This window comes from Acinonyx jubatus, chromosome D4, assembly GCF_027475565.1.
Source record: "Acinonyx jubatus isolate Ajub_Pintada_27869175 chromosome D4, VMU_Ajub_asm_v1.0, whole genome shotgun sequence".
Classification (NCBI taxonomy): Eukaryota; Metazoa; Chordata; class Mammalia; order Carnivora; family Felidae; genus Acinonyx; species Acinonyx jubatus.
The window spans coordinates 1,066,684-1,080,604 of NC_069391.1; the positions used below are offsets into that span (position 1 = coordinate 1,066,684).

The following is a 13,921-nucleotide window of genomic DNA, read 5'->3' on the forward strand; positions in this document are numbered from 1 at the left end:
CCGGGCAGGCTCTGCTCCTAGGTGAGGCCCCGAGGCCTGGCCGATGGCGACTCCGTTGCAGTGTGGGGAGGAGGGACTGAGGACTTTGGGGGCCCAGACCTTGAGTGGGACCCTGTGGCTGGAGCAACCCCAAGGGGGTCCCGAGCCCCAGCCAGGCTGGAGGTGGATGGAGGCCAGGATGATGTCTCTGCTTCGTCCTCGGCGACTGCCTGGCAGGCCTGGGGCACAGATCAGGGTCAGAAGAGGGGAGAGCTCACCTCTCTGGGGCCCTCCAGGAAATGACCCCTGGGGCGGGGGCGGGGGCGGGGGGGTGCTCTTGAGTGATCGTGCCAGACAATGGACAAAGGGGACTGGGGTTTCCAGAGCCAAGTGCCTTCTGAGCCCAGCTGGTGGGCCGGGCTATAAAGCCTGGCCTCCTGGGGCTCCGACCGATCCCGAGGGCAGACATGGCGGCCAAGTGCATCCTCCTGGGCCGCGTCCTGGTGCTGCTCTGGGTGTCCGTGGCTTGGGCCGAGGTCCTGGTGCAGCCCGATTTTGATGCCAAGAAGGTAACGGAGGCCGCTGCACTGCGCCACAGGTGGGGTGGGGGCTGAGCCCACGGCAACGCTCCACCACGGGGTGACGGCTGCCGCTGCTGGCCACGGGCGCCTGCTCTGTGCCTTGGGCCTGCAAACCTGGGGGTCGTCTCTCCATTTCATCCTGAAACGACCCCGTGGGGATAATTACTGAGCCATTTCACAGCCGGGGGAAGTGAGGCCACGTGACCCACCCAGGTAGGTGGCAGAACAGGGGCTCGGACCAAGAGACAGGTGCTCAGAGACCCCTGGCCGCGTGGTTCCCGACAAGCCTGTGTGCCCACGTGGCTTTGGGGCCCTGGGGCCCAGGGCAAGGGGGTCTGGCCTGGCGGCCACCGAGCTTCCTTACAGTTCTCAGGCCGCTGGTACGTGGTGTCCATGGTCTCCGACTGCAAGGTCTTCCTGGGCAAGAAGGGCCATCTGCTGATGTCCTCCAGGGTCGTCAAGGCCACGGCAGGCGGCAACCTCAGCGTCCACATGGAGTTCCCCCAGTGAGTGCGGTGGGCCGGGGTGGGGGGGGGTGGGGGCGAGCCGGGCCGGCGGCCGGGAGTGAACACCGGGCCTGCACCCCCAGGGCTGACGGCTGCAACCAGGCGGACGCCGAGTACCTGAGGGTGGGCTCCCAGGGCCACTTCAGAGTCCCAGGTGGGTCCTGCCCCGCCCGCCTTCAGGGGCCCCTGACGCGGCTTCTCCGTGGGGTGACCCGAACCACCCCCCCGGCGCCATCTCCTGACCGCGCCCTCGCCCTCCGCCCTCCGCCCCTCCCTGGGGCCCAGACGCGGAGGCCGGTGGGGGTGGGGGTCGGCGCCCGGGCCCCGAGCACTTGGCCACGGCTGGCCGGCTTACCTCCTCTGCAGCCCTGGGCTACCTCGATGTGCGGGTCGTGGACACCGACTACAGCTCCTTCGCCGTGGTCTACATCTACAAGGAGCTGGAGGGGGCGCTCAGCACCATGGTGCAGCTGTACAGTGAGGCCCCCCCACCCCCCGCCTCTCCTCCCCCCCCAGGCCCCGCCTTCTCATCTCCCCCCGGCCCTGCCCCTTTGGGACCGGCCTCCCCTCAGCCATCTCCCCCAAGTCCAAGCCGAGAAGGACCGGGGGTGGGGTGGTGGGCCCCCACAGCTCTTCGGATGGGTCGAGGTTGGCTCGAGGGGCCTCTGGGGCCCCGGCACCCCGGCGGAAGCTCGGGTACCTCTCTGGCCCCCTGTGGGTGGGGACCCCCCTCCCCCTTCCCTGCCCGGCCCCACTGCCTGAGAGTTAAGCGGGGGCTGAGATCCTGCTTCGCTTTAATTTCTGAGGGCCTTGGCAGAGCGGGCCAGGGCCTCCCCAAGGTGCAGAGGTTGGGGTGAGGGCTGGAGGCTGGTTTCGGGAGCCCGAGGGATGTGGGGCCCAGGGGGATGTGGCCCTGGGAAACAGCCAGGCCATCCCAGTCTCTCAGACGCTCTTGTGCAAATTAGGAAAGGACACCCCTCTGGGTGGCTTCCAGTCCCCACTGGGCTCTCAGCCAGGCAGGCACTTTTGTGCAGTGCACAACCTGCGCAACCTTGGGTGGCGAACCTGTTCCCAACTCTCAAGGAAGGGACCTCTGTCTCCCCTGCCCCCCACCTCCGTGAGCCACAGAGCTCACAGGGGCCCTGCTCTGCCCCAGGCCGGACCCAGGAAGCAAGTCCCCAAGCTGTGAAGGCCTTCCGGGACTTCTACCCCACGGTGGGGCTCCCTGACGACATGGTGGTCATGCTGCCCAAGTCAGGTACACGGGCCAGGGTCTACGCAGTCCCCAGCCCCCAGCCCCCTTCCCCGCTAGGTTGTCAGGCCCTCGCCCTCCTGCCCGCAGCCCCTCTTTCCCCACAACACACACTGCAGAAGAGGTTTCAGGCAGCTGGGAAGGGAGAGTCTTTCAGAGGGTGGGGCTGTTTGGGGGCCCGGGGCCCCCAGGGGTTAGGGGCCGCAGGAGGCCGTGGGCAGTCCCGGCCGGCCCAGCCTCATCGCTGTCTTCCTTCCCACAGACACATGCTCCTCTGGGGACAAAGAGGCTCCCTGACTCCTTGGGAGACCCACCGTGGCCCTTCCCAGGTAGGAGGGAGATGGGGTACGTCCTCTGTCCTGTTCTCCAGCACCTGTCCGGGCAGCTCCTGGCCACCCCTCTGTCTGCCTCTCACCCTGCCTCCTGCTCTGCACGTGCGGACCCCACCCCCCACTTCCCCTGCCCCCTGTTCGGCCTGGCCGTCCACTCTTGTGATTCAGGCCTCAGCTCACACGTTACCTCCTCCAGGAAGCTTCCTCTGACTTCCTACGGCTGCCATAACAAGTCACCACATACCGGTGGCTTCAAAGGACAGAAATGTATCCCCTCCGCAGTTCTGAGGCCGCAGGTCCAAAGTCAAGGAGGCGGCAGGCCTGGCCCCTTCTGGAGGCTCCAGGGGAGAACCTGGCCTCTCCCGGCGTCTGGTGGTGCCGGAGGTCCTTGGCGTCCCTTGGCTTGTAGACCCGTCCCTGCCACCTCTGCCTCGGCTGTCACATGGCCGCCCTCCCTCTCTGCGTCTGTGTTCAAATTTCCCTCTTCTTACGAGGACACCCGTCATGGGATGCAGGGCCCGCCCTCAACCCACGGCGGTCTCGTCTCGGTCCTTAACCGATCACATCTGCAAAGACCCAGACTCCAAGTAAGGTCCCGTTCTGAGGTCCTGGGTGGACGTGAATCTGGGGGGACGCTGTCCGGTGTGCTGTGTGTCCCCACAGTGTGTGGCTCCCTCCCTGGGGTGCTGGGCCTGGGATCTCAGTCTCTCCGGGAGAGTCTCATGAGGTGGGCGCTGCCCGCCATCTTCTCGTTCACTGCCGTCACGGGGCTGGGTCCCAGGAGCCCTTGGGACATGGACGCGGGTGGACTCTTGGGGACACCCTCCCCCAAAGGGGTCACCAGGAACCCGTGCCGCCCCTTACCAAGTTCGTAGTGCAAAACTTGGGAACCTACGTTAGACGATAGATGACAGGTGAGACGTGACAATCCTGCAGCGTGGGAGGCCACCCTGCGGCCGCCCTGGCAGGAGAGGGTGGGGGGGGGTGCTTCTTCCTCAGCCTGCGTGCCCGTCGTCCCGCTCTCCCTGGCCGTCCTGGCTATGCACCCAGTGGGGCGTTCGGGCTGTTTTAACTCCCCGTGGCTCTGCAATACGCCTGCCCAGCCTCCCGGCTTTGCCCCTACCACGGGTGCAGCTGTTTTAGGCGGGAGGAGAGGAGGGAGGGAATTGTGCCAAATCACACACCTTCTGGAAGCCTCTGCCTTTGGAGCGTGTGAGCCCCATCTTCCTGCTGCGTGCCATACCCTGACTTTCAAGGTAAAGTGCCCCAAGTGGGCCACTCCGGTGCTGAATATGGGTGTCGTTGCGGCTTAGGGGCCGTTCTGGGGCTTTCTTGCCATGCCAGCCCCTTATCTCCTGACAGCGAGCAAGTGAGGCTCCGGGAGTGCGGCAGGTGCCCAGGCCACGGGAAGGTGCTGGACTCGGCCTGGAGCCTCCGGGGCAGCAGCGGTGGAATTGGCTTGCCCTGGCCGGGCAGGCGACGTGTGACGGGGGCCGAGAGAGGGGCCCGAGTGTTTGCTGAGTGACTGGGTGCACGCGGTGACGGTGCCTTTCCTGTCCCTGCAGGGTGAGCTGGGGCAGCCGGCCTTGTCGTCCTGAGCTGTCTGGACCCACCCCCCCAGGCCCCCCTGCCTTTGGGTGGCTGCCTCCTCGCCATCTCTGGGCCTCCCTCTTCTGCTCAATAAACGTATTCTGCAGTCTAGCGTGTCCTCACCTCTTTGCAGAGGCCCCTGGGGAGGGCGCAGTGAGCCCCGTCTTGACCCAGAACTCCTGGGGAAACTGAGGCAGGGAGGCGGGCGTGCAGGAGCCACTGGCCACTGGGCACCTCCTGGCTTGAGGGGACAGGAGGCTCCAGCCCGTCTGGCACCTGTGAGGGGCTGCACCGTAGGCGGTCGGCGTCTAACGCCATTGGCCTGGCCCCCGCGCGTTCAAGGCGCCTGTAGCCGGGGCTCCGCGGTGCACACACACCCCTGGAGGCACAGCGCCCTCCTGCCGCTGGGGTGACCTTGACCTTGGGCGTGTCATACAAACCTCAGTAAGGCCTGGAGACGGGTCATGGTCATGGCTGGTGCCCTCGGGGCCCTCGCCGCTGGCCCGGCCCAGATGCTCCACAGTGGATCCCTGGACACACGGTGAGCTTGTTTCCCTCCTTGTTTGGGAAACTGAGGCACAGAGAACTTGGTGACTTACCTGGCAAGGAGCCAGGCTGAGGTTCGGGCCCCGGGGTCGGGCTCCAGGGCCTGGGCTCCATGCTGAGCCTCCGTGAGACGTAGGGGGCAGGAGAGGCCTCCCTGGGGCCCTGGCCGCTGCCGTCCCCCCCCCCCGCTAGGAGCTGCATCCAGTGAACACACTTCAAAGGGGTGGGGGCGGGGGTGGGGCAGGAAGGTAGTGGCGGTCCTGCTTCATGGCTCACGGGCTGGAGCTGGAGGCCATCAGCCACATCAGATGAGGGACATCCGTCCTAGCCCTGCTCCTGCTTATCCACAGACAGTGTCCCCCGCGCTTCCTGTCCTCCCTCTCCTGCCTGGCCAAGCACGTCCTGGGGGGGCCTCTCCTGTTAGTCTGGGCCGGGAGCAGCCTGGGGCTCAGATCGGCCGGTCCTCAGCCTCCTCGGGGCCCCGCCGCCCCCGCTGTGTCGATGCCCCCCCACCCCCCCCCCCCCCCCCCGGTCTCAGGCGTGCCGGCCAGCCCTGGGCCGCCCCGTCCTAGCTTGACCTTTCCACACCTGCCTGACCCTAAACTGACAGCCTCTGTGGGAGGGCAGTGTCCAGGGTCCAAGGTGGCCGGTCCCCCTGGTGGGTGGGACCTCCCCTTCGGCTGACCAAGCCTGGGGCCATCCGAGGGTGGGCTTTTCTGGCCCCGAAGCTGGGAAGGATCCCTCCTACCGGTCAAGAACCAGGATGCAGCCTCAGACCCCTCCTGGCCACGTGGTACTGTCCCTCTGCTTTGTCGCCAGTACACGTGGGGAAACCGAGGCAGCGCAACGTGCCCCGAGTCACACAGCTGGTGGGGCCGGGGCTGCTGTTCATGAAACCATCAACTGGGATAAACTGAAGTTGGGGGGGTCCAGATGGGGAGGAGGTGGGGCTGGGTCCCACCACCCTGGCTCGTGTCCTGGTCAGTGTCAGCAAGACAGGGCCGCTCTCGGGCTGGCCTTCTGGGCTCCGGGTCTTACCTGGCTGTGCACCGAGGCCTGAGTGAGTCCGGTGGGGGATGGGCGTGGGGCCTGGCCTGGTTCCTGTCACGGTGGCAGAGGACACAGGCCATAGGAAGGTGTCTGCAGAGGTCCCTGAGCCTCGGCCCCCCCGAATCTCCCATGAGTCTTCCCCCTCACCGGGGCTCTGTGCTTCCTCCCTGGAGACCTCTGTGGGGAGAGGGACCCATCATTCACTTCCTCACCTGGAGGGCAGGGCCCCCATCGGCTCGGTGCTGCGCTGGCCGGATGTACCCGGCCGTCAGGACGTTTCCTCACTGTCCCAAGGCTGATCTGAAAGAGCCAGAAAGAGAAAGCTGTTCTGAGCCCGTGGGGCCTGGGCCTGGCATGCCCCTCGGGCTTGGGGCTGTGGTCCCGAGCCGCCCCATGGGGGTGGGGGGCCTCCTCCCTCCTCCTCTCGGGGACCCCAGGCGGGCCCACCGTGGGGCCGTGGGTGTCCCCGGGAGCTTGTGCAACACCGTCCCGATATAAACCCAGGTGCTGGGGCAGCAGAGGCTCCGTGAGCGGCGATGGACGCGGGGCTGCTGAGTGTCATCCTGGGCACTGTCCTAGTGCGGGTGGAGACGGCCACGCAGGACCTCAATCTACACAAGGTGGCTCTTCTGTCTTACGTGGACAGGTCGGGCAGGGAGGGGCCTGTGTGTCCGCTCCGCCGGCCCTGCCTCCGTCCCTCCAGCCCCCAGCCGATGCCACAGCAGCCACCCCAGGGGCCCCGGGGCCCACCCAGGTTGCTGAGGGCACGAGCCTCTCCTGGAGACGGGGTGTGAGAACAAGGACCCAGGGACCGGCAGGGCCAGAGCCCTCCCTGAGCGTTTCCTGTGGGCAGGCCGGCTGGCCCTGCGGGGTCTCCAGGGACCGGGGCTCAGCGTGGTCACCTCCTGCTCCCGGATCGGTGGGGTCGCCCCCACCCTCCATGGTGCCACACCCCGTGGCGCCCGGAAGAGGCTTTCCCAGCGTGGGGCCTTTGGTTCCCGTCTAGATGCTTCTTCGCCAGTCTGTGTTGGCTGCTGAGTCAGGAGCACACCAGAAGGCACAGAGATGACAGACGTTGGGGACACGAATTCTTTTCTCTTGCAAAACGATCAGTTTCTGAGTTTCAGATGGAAGTTCTGGGCTCCGGGTGGGTGTCCGAAGGCAGAAGTCCCCTCCCCCAGCTGTGCCCTTCCTGCGGGGGACGGTTGCTGGCTGCTCCCTCCTGTCTTTCGGGCTCCAGCCACCGCTGCCCCTGGCATCCTGGCCCCAAGGACAGGGCATCGCCGTCTGATGGGCCAGAGGGGCTTGTCAGGAGGGTGGTGACCGTCGCTTTGCCACAAGGGCTTGTTGACCTTTCAGACCTGCCCAGGTGGTGTGGGCCTGCTCCCTGACCCTGACCCTGACCCTGCCCAGGTGGTGTGGGCTCTGCTCCCTTGGACGGGGCTCCGGCTTCTCTGTCTAGATTGTAGGATTTTGGCGAGAAGTTGGTGTGGCCCCCAGCCAAAACCTGGCGCTAAAGACCCGAAAGAGGCTGGAGGCCTTGTTCCTGACCTTGAGTGGAGATGAGCTGACGGGGAAGGCTGCGTATGACAGGTGAGGGGCCCCAGGGGGCTCCCGGGAGCTCCGGCAGGAACAGGCACGTGAGGCCGGCCCCAGGCTGCACCGGCTGTAGCTGCGGGAGCCGGACGGTGTCCCTTTGGTGGACCGGTCCCCGCTGTGTCCAAAACACCAGACCTTGACCCGCTTCCCCAGCCCCGCACCCCGGGCTCCCACAGCTGCCACACGTCGATCTGCTCCTAGACCTGAAGATAAGCGTAGAGTTTTGAAAAAACCCCAATAACTGAAAAGAGAGAAAACAGTGCTGGGGCCCCTGGGGGTCACAGACCCAGGGGGGCAGAGGCTGGCGGGGCCCCGGCCCCCCCCCGCCGCCACCCTCAGCCTGCCCCAGGCCCTCCTGGGTGTGGATCCACTGCTGGAGCCCTTTGTGAAGACGCGTTCCCCTCTCCGCACCCCTGTGACGGACCCGGCAGAAAGAACGCAGGCTGGCCTTTCCCTCATGGGCCCTTTGCTCCCTTCCAGCTCAGGAAGTTGTGAGACAGAAAACATAGTGGGCTCAGAAACCGACGTTTCGGGGAGATTTGTTTTTCCTGCTAAGAACCGCTGCCCGGTTGTCACAGGTGCCACCCCCTGGCCCTGCAGGCCAGCTCTCCTCGGCTCTGCCGTTCCCTGTGCTCCTCCTCATGCCCCAGACCCTCCCGTTCTCGCAGCACAAACTGGGCCATCGTTCAAGGGCTGGGTCCCCCCGGCCCCCTGCCTGGTATTGCTGGAGGGTCTGGTGCTGGGCGGGACAGGATGGAGTCAGACCCTGCCCAGCCCGGTGCACGCGGGCTCTCCTCCCCCCACCCCCCAGGCCACAGGGAGACCCACGTGATAGACACGGACTACGAGCAGGACGCCATTCTGAGGGTGTCCCTGCACTGGCAGGGCCAGGATTTCCACGTGCTCAAATACTTTAGTAAGCGCACCCCGCGGTGGGGGCTGGCCTCGCTCCCGCGTCCCGGGGACGGCCTAGCCCAGCCCCCTGGTGTCCCCACAGCTCGGAGCCTCGAGGACGAGTACGGACCAGGCTTCTGGAGCTTCCGGGAGTTGACAGCTGATGTAGGGCTGTACCTGGTGGCCTGGCACGGTGAGCCCCAGGCCTTCCGGGCGGGGGTTGGGCTGCGGACCCCGAGGGTGGGGTCTGGAGGCCCGTCCCACAGTACCTCATGCTCTCCTGTCCCGCAGGGAGGTGTGCCAAGCTCCTGAAGGAGGTGAGCCTTGCCCCCCGCTGCGCCGAGCCCCCAGGCTGAGTCTCCCGGCCTGACAGGGGCCCTGGGTCACTCTGGATCCACGCTGCCAGATGGGGACCCTGGAGGCTGGGGGACTGACGACAGGGTTGGGAGAGGGAAGGGGAGAGGCGGAGCCCGTAGGTCCCACCCGGGTGGGGACACAGACCCCGTGTCTCAGGTTCCCACTGTGCTGGCCCATCCCCTGCCTGAGCCCCGAGAGGTGGGGGACTATCACCCTGCTTTGCAGGTAGAGAAACTGAGGCCCAGGGAGGCTGCTCACAGTCATGCAGCTAAGACACGGGCTCCCACCTGTGGCCCCAACCACTGCCCTGAGGCCCTGCCCTTCTGTGTCTCAGGAGCTGATCTAGAGGATCCCCTGACCCCAGGCCAGCATGGTCCGAGCCCCCGCCCGCCTGGCCTGCCTTGGCCCCGGGGGGCGGCTCGCACCCGCTCCGAATAAACCCCATGCCAAGCCCACTGCCCTGAGTGTCTTTCTTGGGGAGGCGGGCCCGGGGGGTGACAGGTGGGTGCAGTGGGTGTGTGTCCCATGGCTTCCCTGAAGCAGCAGCAAAGCTAAGGGTTGCGTGTTTGTTCACCGTGAACGGTGGCGCGTGTGAACCACTCAGGTCCCGTCCCTCGCTGGACCTTTGCCCAGACAGGGCTGGGCTCGGGGGCCGCCTCTGGGCAGGCTGGCTCCCCGTCTGTCCCGTGTTTCCTTCCCTGTGGGGCCCGGGGGCCACCCAGCTCAGATGCAGGGTGACAGCCCCCGGAACCTCCCCCCTTCCCGCCCTGAGGGTCTCACCCGGCCCTGCCCTGCTCGGGGCCCACGAGCCAGGCTGCCCGGGTGCGTGGGCCCCGCAACCATCCTCCCACCACCGTCCCGCTCCCAGAGAGCCTGAGCGGCCCCGAGCCGGGCACCCTTGAGCTGAGCTGCTGGTTTAGTCTCCCAGATGAAAGGGGACCACACTGCATTTCTGCCTACATTCTCCCATGGCTCCCTCTCGCCCCAAAGTCAGATCCCACAGGCATGCAGTCCAAAGTCCTCCAGTCAAGGCCGCTCTTCTGTCCACCCGCTGGCTTCCTCCCACCCTCCCCTGCGTGGTCAGCTCAGCCCTTTCAGTGTCCGGGTCCCCTCATGCACGCTGTCACCCCATGTCTTACACTGACTGATCGCCCCACTTCCTTTCCACCAGCGGGGGCTGGGACCACAGGGCAGACAGGGTGTCCTGGTCAGGGCAGAGAAAGTGGGGAAGGTCTCGGCCCAGGATGACCAAGGCTCACAGGGAGCAGCTGCCTCACGGGTGAGGCCAAGCAGTGCTGGGGGGCTGGTGGGGACCGGCCCAGCCCCAGCAGAGACCGCCCCGGCTCAGGCGTCCAGCACCCTCCACCAAGGCCTGCCTGGGACCTGCCGGACCGAATCCCGAGCCAGGCTCCCGACAGACCCATGTTGTTTGAAGCTGCCCCTGACAGGTTAGAGGGGACAACTGGGACTTTCCACGCATCTGTCCGCCCGAAGCTCGCGGTGCTGGGTGGTCCGCGTGCCGGTGGGCTCACCGGCTCTGGCAGCCGCCACAAGCTCCACGGGCCTGGAGAGGGGGCGGCGGGGCTCGGGGGAGCAATGCGGCACCAAGAGTTTATGTCTCACACATCTGGAAGTTGGAAGCCCGAGACCCGGGTGCTGATGGGTTGGTCTCTGCTGAGAGCCCTCTTCCGGCCTGGAGCCCGCGGGCTTCCGGCTGTGCCCTCGCCAGGCCCCTGCCCCACACACCCCGGAGAGACCTCTGTGTCTTGCCTCCCTCCTCTCAGAAGGGCTCCAGTCCTACCCTCACGACCTCCCTCCACCCCGTCACCCCCTCAGAGGCCCCGTCTCCAGGCACAGCCACAGTGAGGATTAAGGCTTCAACAGTTGCATTTCTGGGGACACGATTCAGTCCCTAACGAAAGCCAGCGGGATTCAGAGGCTGACTCTGGGTCCAGGGCCTCCGCACTGCGTCCTAAGTGCACGCGCTGCTGGACGTACGAGGAAACAGAAAAGGACGGCTGAGCTACACACAACGAACAGGAGCGCTGCTAAATGTGACCCGGGGGCGCCTGGGCGGCTCGGTTGGTTGAGCATCTGACCGGCTCAGGTCATGATCTCACAGCTCGTGAGTTCGAACCCCACGTCGGGCTCTGTGCTGACAGCTCGGAGCCTGGAGCCTACTTCGGAGTCTGTGTCTCCTTCTCTCTCTCTGCCCCACCCCTGTTCACGCTCTGTCTTTCATTAAAAAAAAAATAAAAACAAAAGTGAGCCAGAGAAGATCCGTGGGCGGAGTGAGAAGACAGGTGGAGAGCGGCCTGGTACGGACACAAAGCGTCGAAAGGAAGGCAGGCTCAAGGGGCTAACTCACCGACGAGACGGCAGAATTAAACAGCTGGCTAACGAACCCAGAACGAGCGAGCCAACGGGGCCGGGGGGCAGCGCGACGGAGGCCATCAGGAGAGCCAGGCGGGGACGCCAGCGCCGCGTGGCACAGCAGCCGAGACGAAAGCTTGCCCGGACGGGCGTAGGGGACCGCGGGGGGCACGAGCCAGTGGCCGTGAGCCTGGGGCACACCGGCACAGGCTGTCCAAGCTGAGGAGCAGAGAATGACTGCCAGCGGCCGGGGTCGGGCGTGTGAAGTACTCCCAGGAAGAGAAGGGAGCGAAAATTGGGCAGAAAAAGATTTGAAGAAATAGAGGCGAAGATATGCCCACTTGACCGAACACGTCCCGGGCGCAGGGAAGCCAGAGCAGGATGAAAGAAACCACCCCCAGGGACATCGTGCTCAAGTGGACGCAGCGGCTTGGGGACGACGTTCACGGAGCCGCAGAGGAAAGGCGCTTCGCAGCCAGAGGCCGTGACAGCTGCCTTCTCGTGGCGCGAGACGCAGGCACATCTCTGAAACCAACTCGGAGTTCTGGGAAAGAAAGCTATGCTTTTTAAGTGTATTTTTAAAATCTATTCATTTATTCTTGGGGTGGGGGGCACGAGCAGGGGAGGGGCGGAAAGAGAGGGAGGGAGAGAACCCCAAGCTGACTCAGCGCAGAGCCCGACGCGGGGCGCAAACCCACGAACGGTGACATGATGACCTGAGCCGAAATCACGAGTCGGATGCTTAGCCGACTGAGCCCCCGGGGGCCCCAATAAAGCTACGCTTCGAGAAATCAACGTGGAGAGATTGTCCCTCGTTTACCTGCGGCACAATAATTACTGCCAGCATGTTCCTCAGGCAGAGGGAAATCGCAGGCGACGCCCCCCGAGGTCCGCGGGGAGGACGGCGGCGCAGGGGATGCTGGGAGAGCGTGCTCAGCGGGGACGGAGGGTCAGTGACCTCCCGTGATCGCAAGACTCCGCTTCTCCGCCACGTGTTTCTTGCCTGTCAGTCCGGACCCGGGAACGCTCCCTTCTTTCCTCTAGAGGCGCAAACCCGTCCAGATCTGTCCAGTGGGGGCTCCCCCCGGACAGCCGCTGAGTCCTTTTGACACACTTCCCTGATTCCTCAAACACGTGTTTACCGGAAACACTCCGAGTCCTTTCCTGTTGTCCGTGACCCCACCCTGGAGTCATCCCCCCACGGAGCCGGCTCCTTCTTGCAGAGAGCGGTGTTGAGAAAGCAAGATCCGAGAGCCAGGTGCCCCCCGCTCCCTCCTCACTGGGCTGGCATGGGCTTGGCCTCGGCAGAGAGATGTCCCCCGCTTTCCAACCCTGAGAAGACCGTCGCCCTCTGACACATCCCGGAGCGCACAGAAAGCCGTTTCGGGCTTGCTCCCCCAAACCGCCGCGAAGGACGAGCCTCAGAAGATCCAGAACTCAGGGTTTGTTTGGGGTTCCTTTACTCTTTAGCCTGAGAATATACAGAAAAAATCAGGGCTGATTCCGCTGACCCCGTTCGGGTGTTATGTCATTCGTCTATTATACAGTTTGATTCCTTTTAAAAATTTTTAAATGTTTGTTTATTTTTGACAGAGAGAGACAGATGGAGTGCGAGATGGGGAGGGGCAGAGAGAGAGAGGGAGACACGGAATCTGCAGCCGGCTCCGGGATCCGAGCCGTCAGCGCAGAGCCCCACGCGGGGCTCGAACCCACGAACCGCGAGATCATGACCTGAGCCGAAGTCGGACGCTCAACTGACGGAGCCTCCCAGGCGCCCTGTGCAGTTGAATTCCACTCGTTTGCTTTTGATGTAATGGGTTACCCAGATCCCAAAGTCAAAGCGACACCAAGGAGGCATGCACGGGGGAGGGGGGTCTAACTTCCTCCCCGGCCCTACCTACCCTACCTGCCCCTGGGGGGGACCGCACTCCTTAGACTCTGATTTCTCTGTTCTGGGTTTCTTCTGGCAGAAGGAGGCAGACACACACGTTTTGAGTCTCACCCGTGTAAGGGTTAAATTGTACTGTAGGGCTAACGCTTAGCTTGAAAGATAACTTTGTTCTGACACTGAAGGTCAAAAGATAACAACCTTGCTTTTACTCTTGTAAATCATGCTTCATACTCTTGTGAATCAGGCTTTACCAATGAAGGAAAGAAAAGCTCAAAAAAGAGCATCAGAGACAAGGTCAAGGAGATCCACTGGTTGCAACTTAGCGGCAGAAAGTCTAAAATAATCACCTCATTCGATAACTGTTTCTGACTCATCTGGCAACTGTTTCTAACTCATCTAGAAACTGTTTCTCTGTTCTGTTCCCAGACAATGATAAAACGATGTGATCGGCTTTAAAAACTCTGTACCCCGGCTGTTCAGAGCCACACTCTTGTTAGGAGTGTTGGTCCCGATCGGTCAGCCACACTCTTATCAAGAATGTTGGTCCCGATCGGTCGGCCTTGCCTCTTAGCGTCACCGGCAATGAGTGAGCAGAGGTCCAAGTTCGAATCTGCAATAAACGACCCTTGCCGCTTGGCTTTGACTTATGACTCTGGTGGTCTTTTGTGGGAGGTTTCGGAACTTCGGGCATTACAACCCGCCCGCTTCGCGTGCCCTTTGGCACTTTGTTCTTTCACTTGATGGTACACCTGCGTGTCATGTCACCCGACACCAGTTCACGGAGACTTCCCACCGCGTGCGTCGCCGCGTAGGGCTCCGCTGCGGGCACACCGTCTTTGGGCCAACCAAGCTCTCGTGCGTGGCCATTTAGGTGGCTTCCAACAGCTTTCCGTTAGAAACAGTGCTTCGGTGAGTGAGCACCGCGCACATCCATTTTTTTGGGTCCTGGCAGGTGATTCTTTAGGGTAAGT

The 13,921-nt window shown here is 64.0% G+C and overlaps 2 protein-coding genes across 2 annotated transcripts; both read left to right on the forward strand.

Moving 5' to 3' along the window:
* Positions 1-306: 306 nt before the first annotated feature.
* On the forward strand, positions 307-4,351 carry LCN15 (lipocalin 15). Its single transcript, XM_027051005.2, has 7 exons — positions 307-548; positions 927-1,066; positions 1,150-1,220; positions 1,433-1,543; positions 2,223-2,324; positions 2,581-2,647; positions 4,216-4,351. The coding sequence occupies exons 1-6, from the start codon at positions 447-449 to the stop codon at positions 2,613-2,615; spliced, it is 561 nt and encodes a 186-aa protein (XP_026906806.1). The 5' UTR covers positions 307-446; the 3' UTR covers positions 2,616-2,647; positions 4,216-4,351.
* Positions 4,352-6,372: 2,021 nt separating this feature from the next.
* Positions 6,373-8,828, forward strand: LCN8 (lipocalin 8). Its single transcript, XM_053205442.1, has 6 exons — positions 6,373-6,456; positions 7,299-7,429; positions 7,916-8,013; positions 8,247-8,351; positions 8,433-8,522; positions 8,621-8,828. The coding sequence occupies exons 1-6, from the start codon at positions 6,373-6,375 to the stop codon at positions 8,683-8,685; spliced, it is 573 nt and encodes a 190-aa protein (XP_053061417.1). The 3' UTR covers positions 8,686-8,828.
* Positions 8,829-13,921: the final 5,093 nt, after the last annotated feature.

Excerpts from the sequence above, each read along its gene's own strand:
- LCN8 (XM_053205442.1), top strand. The coding sequence starts at position 6,373 with ATGGACGCGGGGCTGCTGAGTGTCATCCTGGGCACTGTCCTAGTGCGG. Across the intron at positions 6,457-7,298 it reads AGGACCTCAATCTACACAAG|ATTGTAGGATTTTGGCGAGA; the intron begins GTGGCTCTTCTG and ends TTCTCTGTCTAG. Across the intron at positions 7,430-7,915 it reads GGGAAGGCTGCGTATGACAG|CTCAGGAAGTTGTGAGACAG; the intron begins GTGAGGGGCCCC and ends GCTCCCTTCCAG.
- LCN15 (XM_027051005.2), top strand. The coding sequence starts at position 447 with ATGGCGGCCAAGTGCATCCTCCTGGGCCGCGTCCTGGTGCTGCTCTGG. Across the intron at positions 1,067-1,149 it reads GTCCACATGGAGTTCCCCCA|GGCTGACGGCTGCAACCAGG; the intron begins GTGAGTGCGGTG and ends CTGCACCCCCAG. Across the intron at positions 1,221-1,432 it reads GGGCCACTTCAGAGTCCCAG|CCCTGGGCTACCTCGATGTG; the intron begins GTGGGTCCTGCC and ends CCTCCTCTGCAG.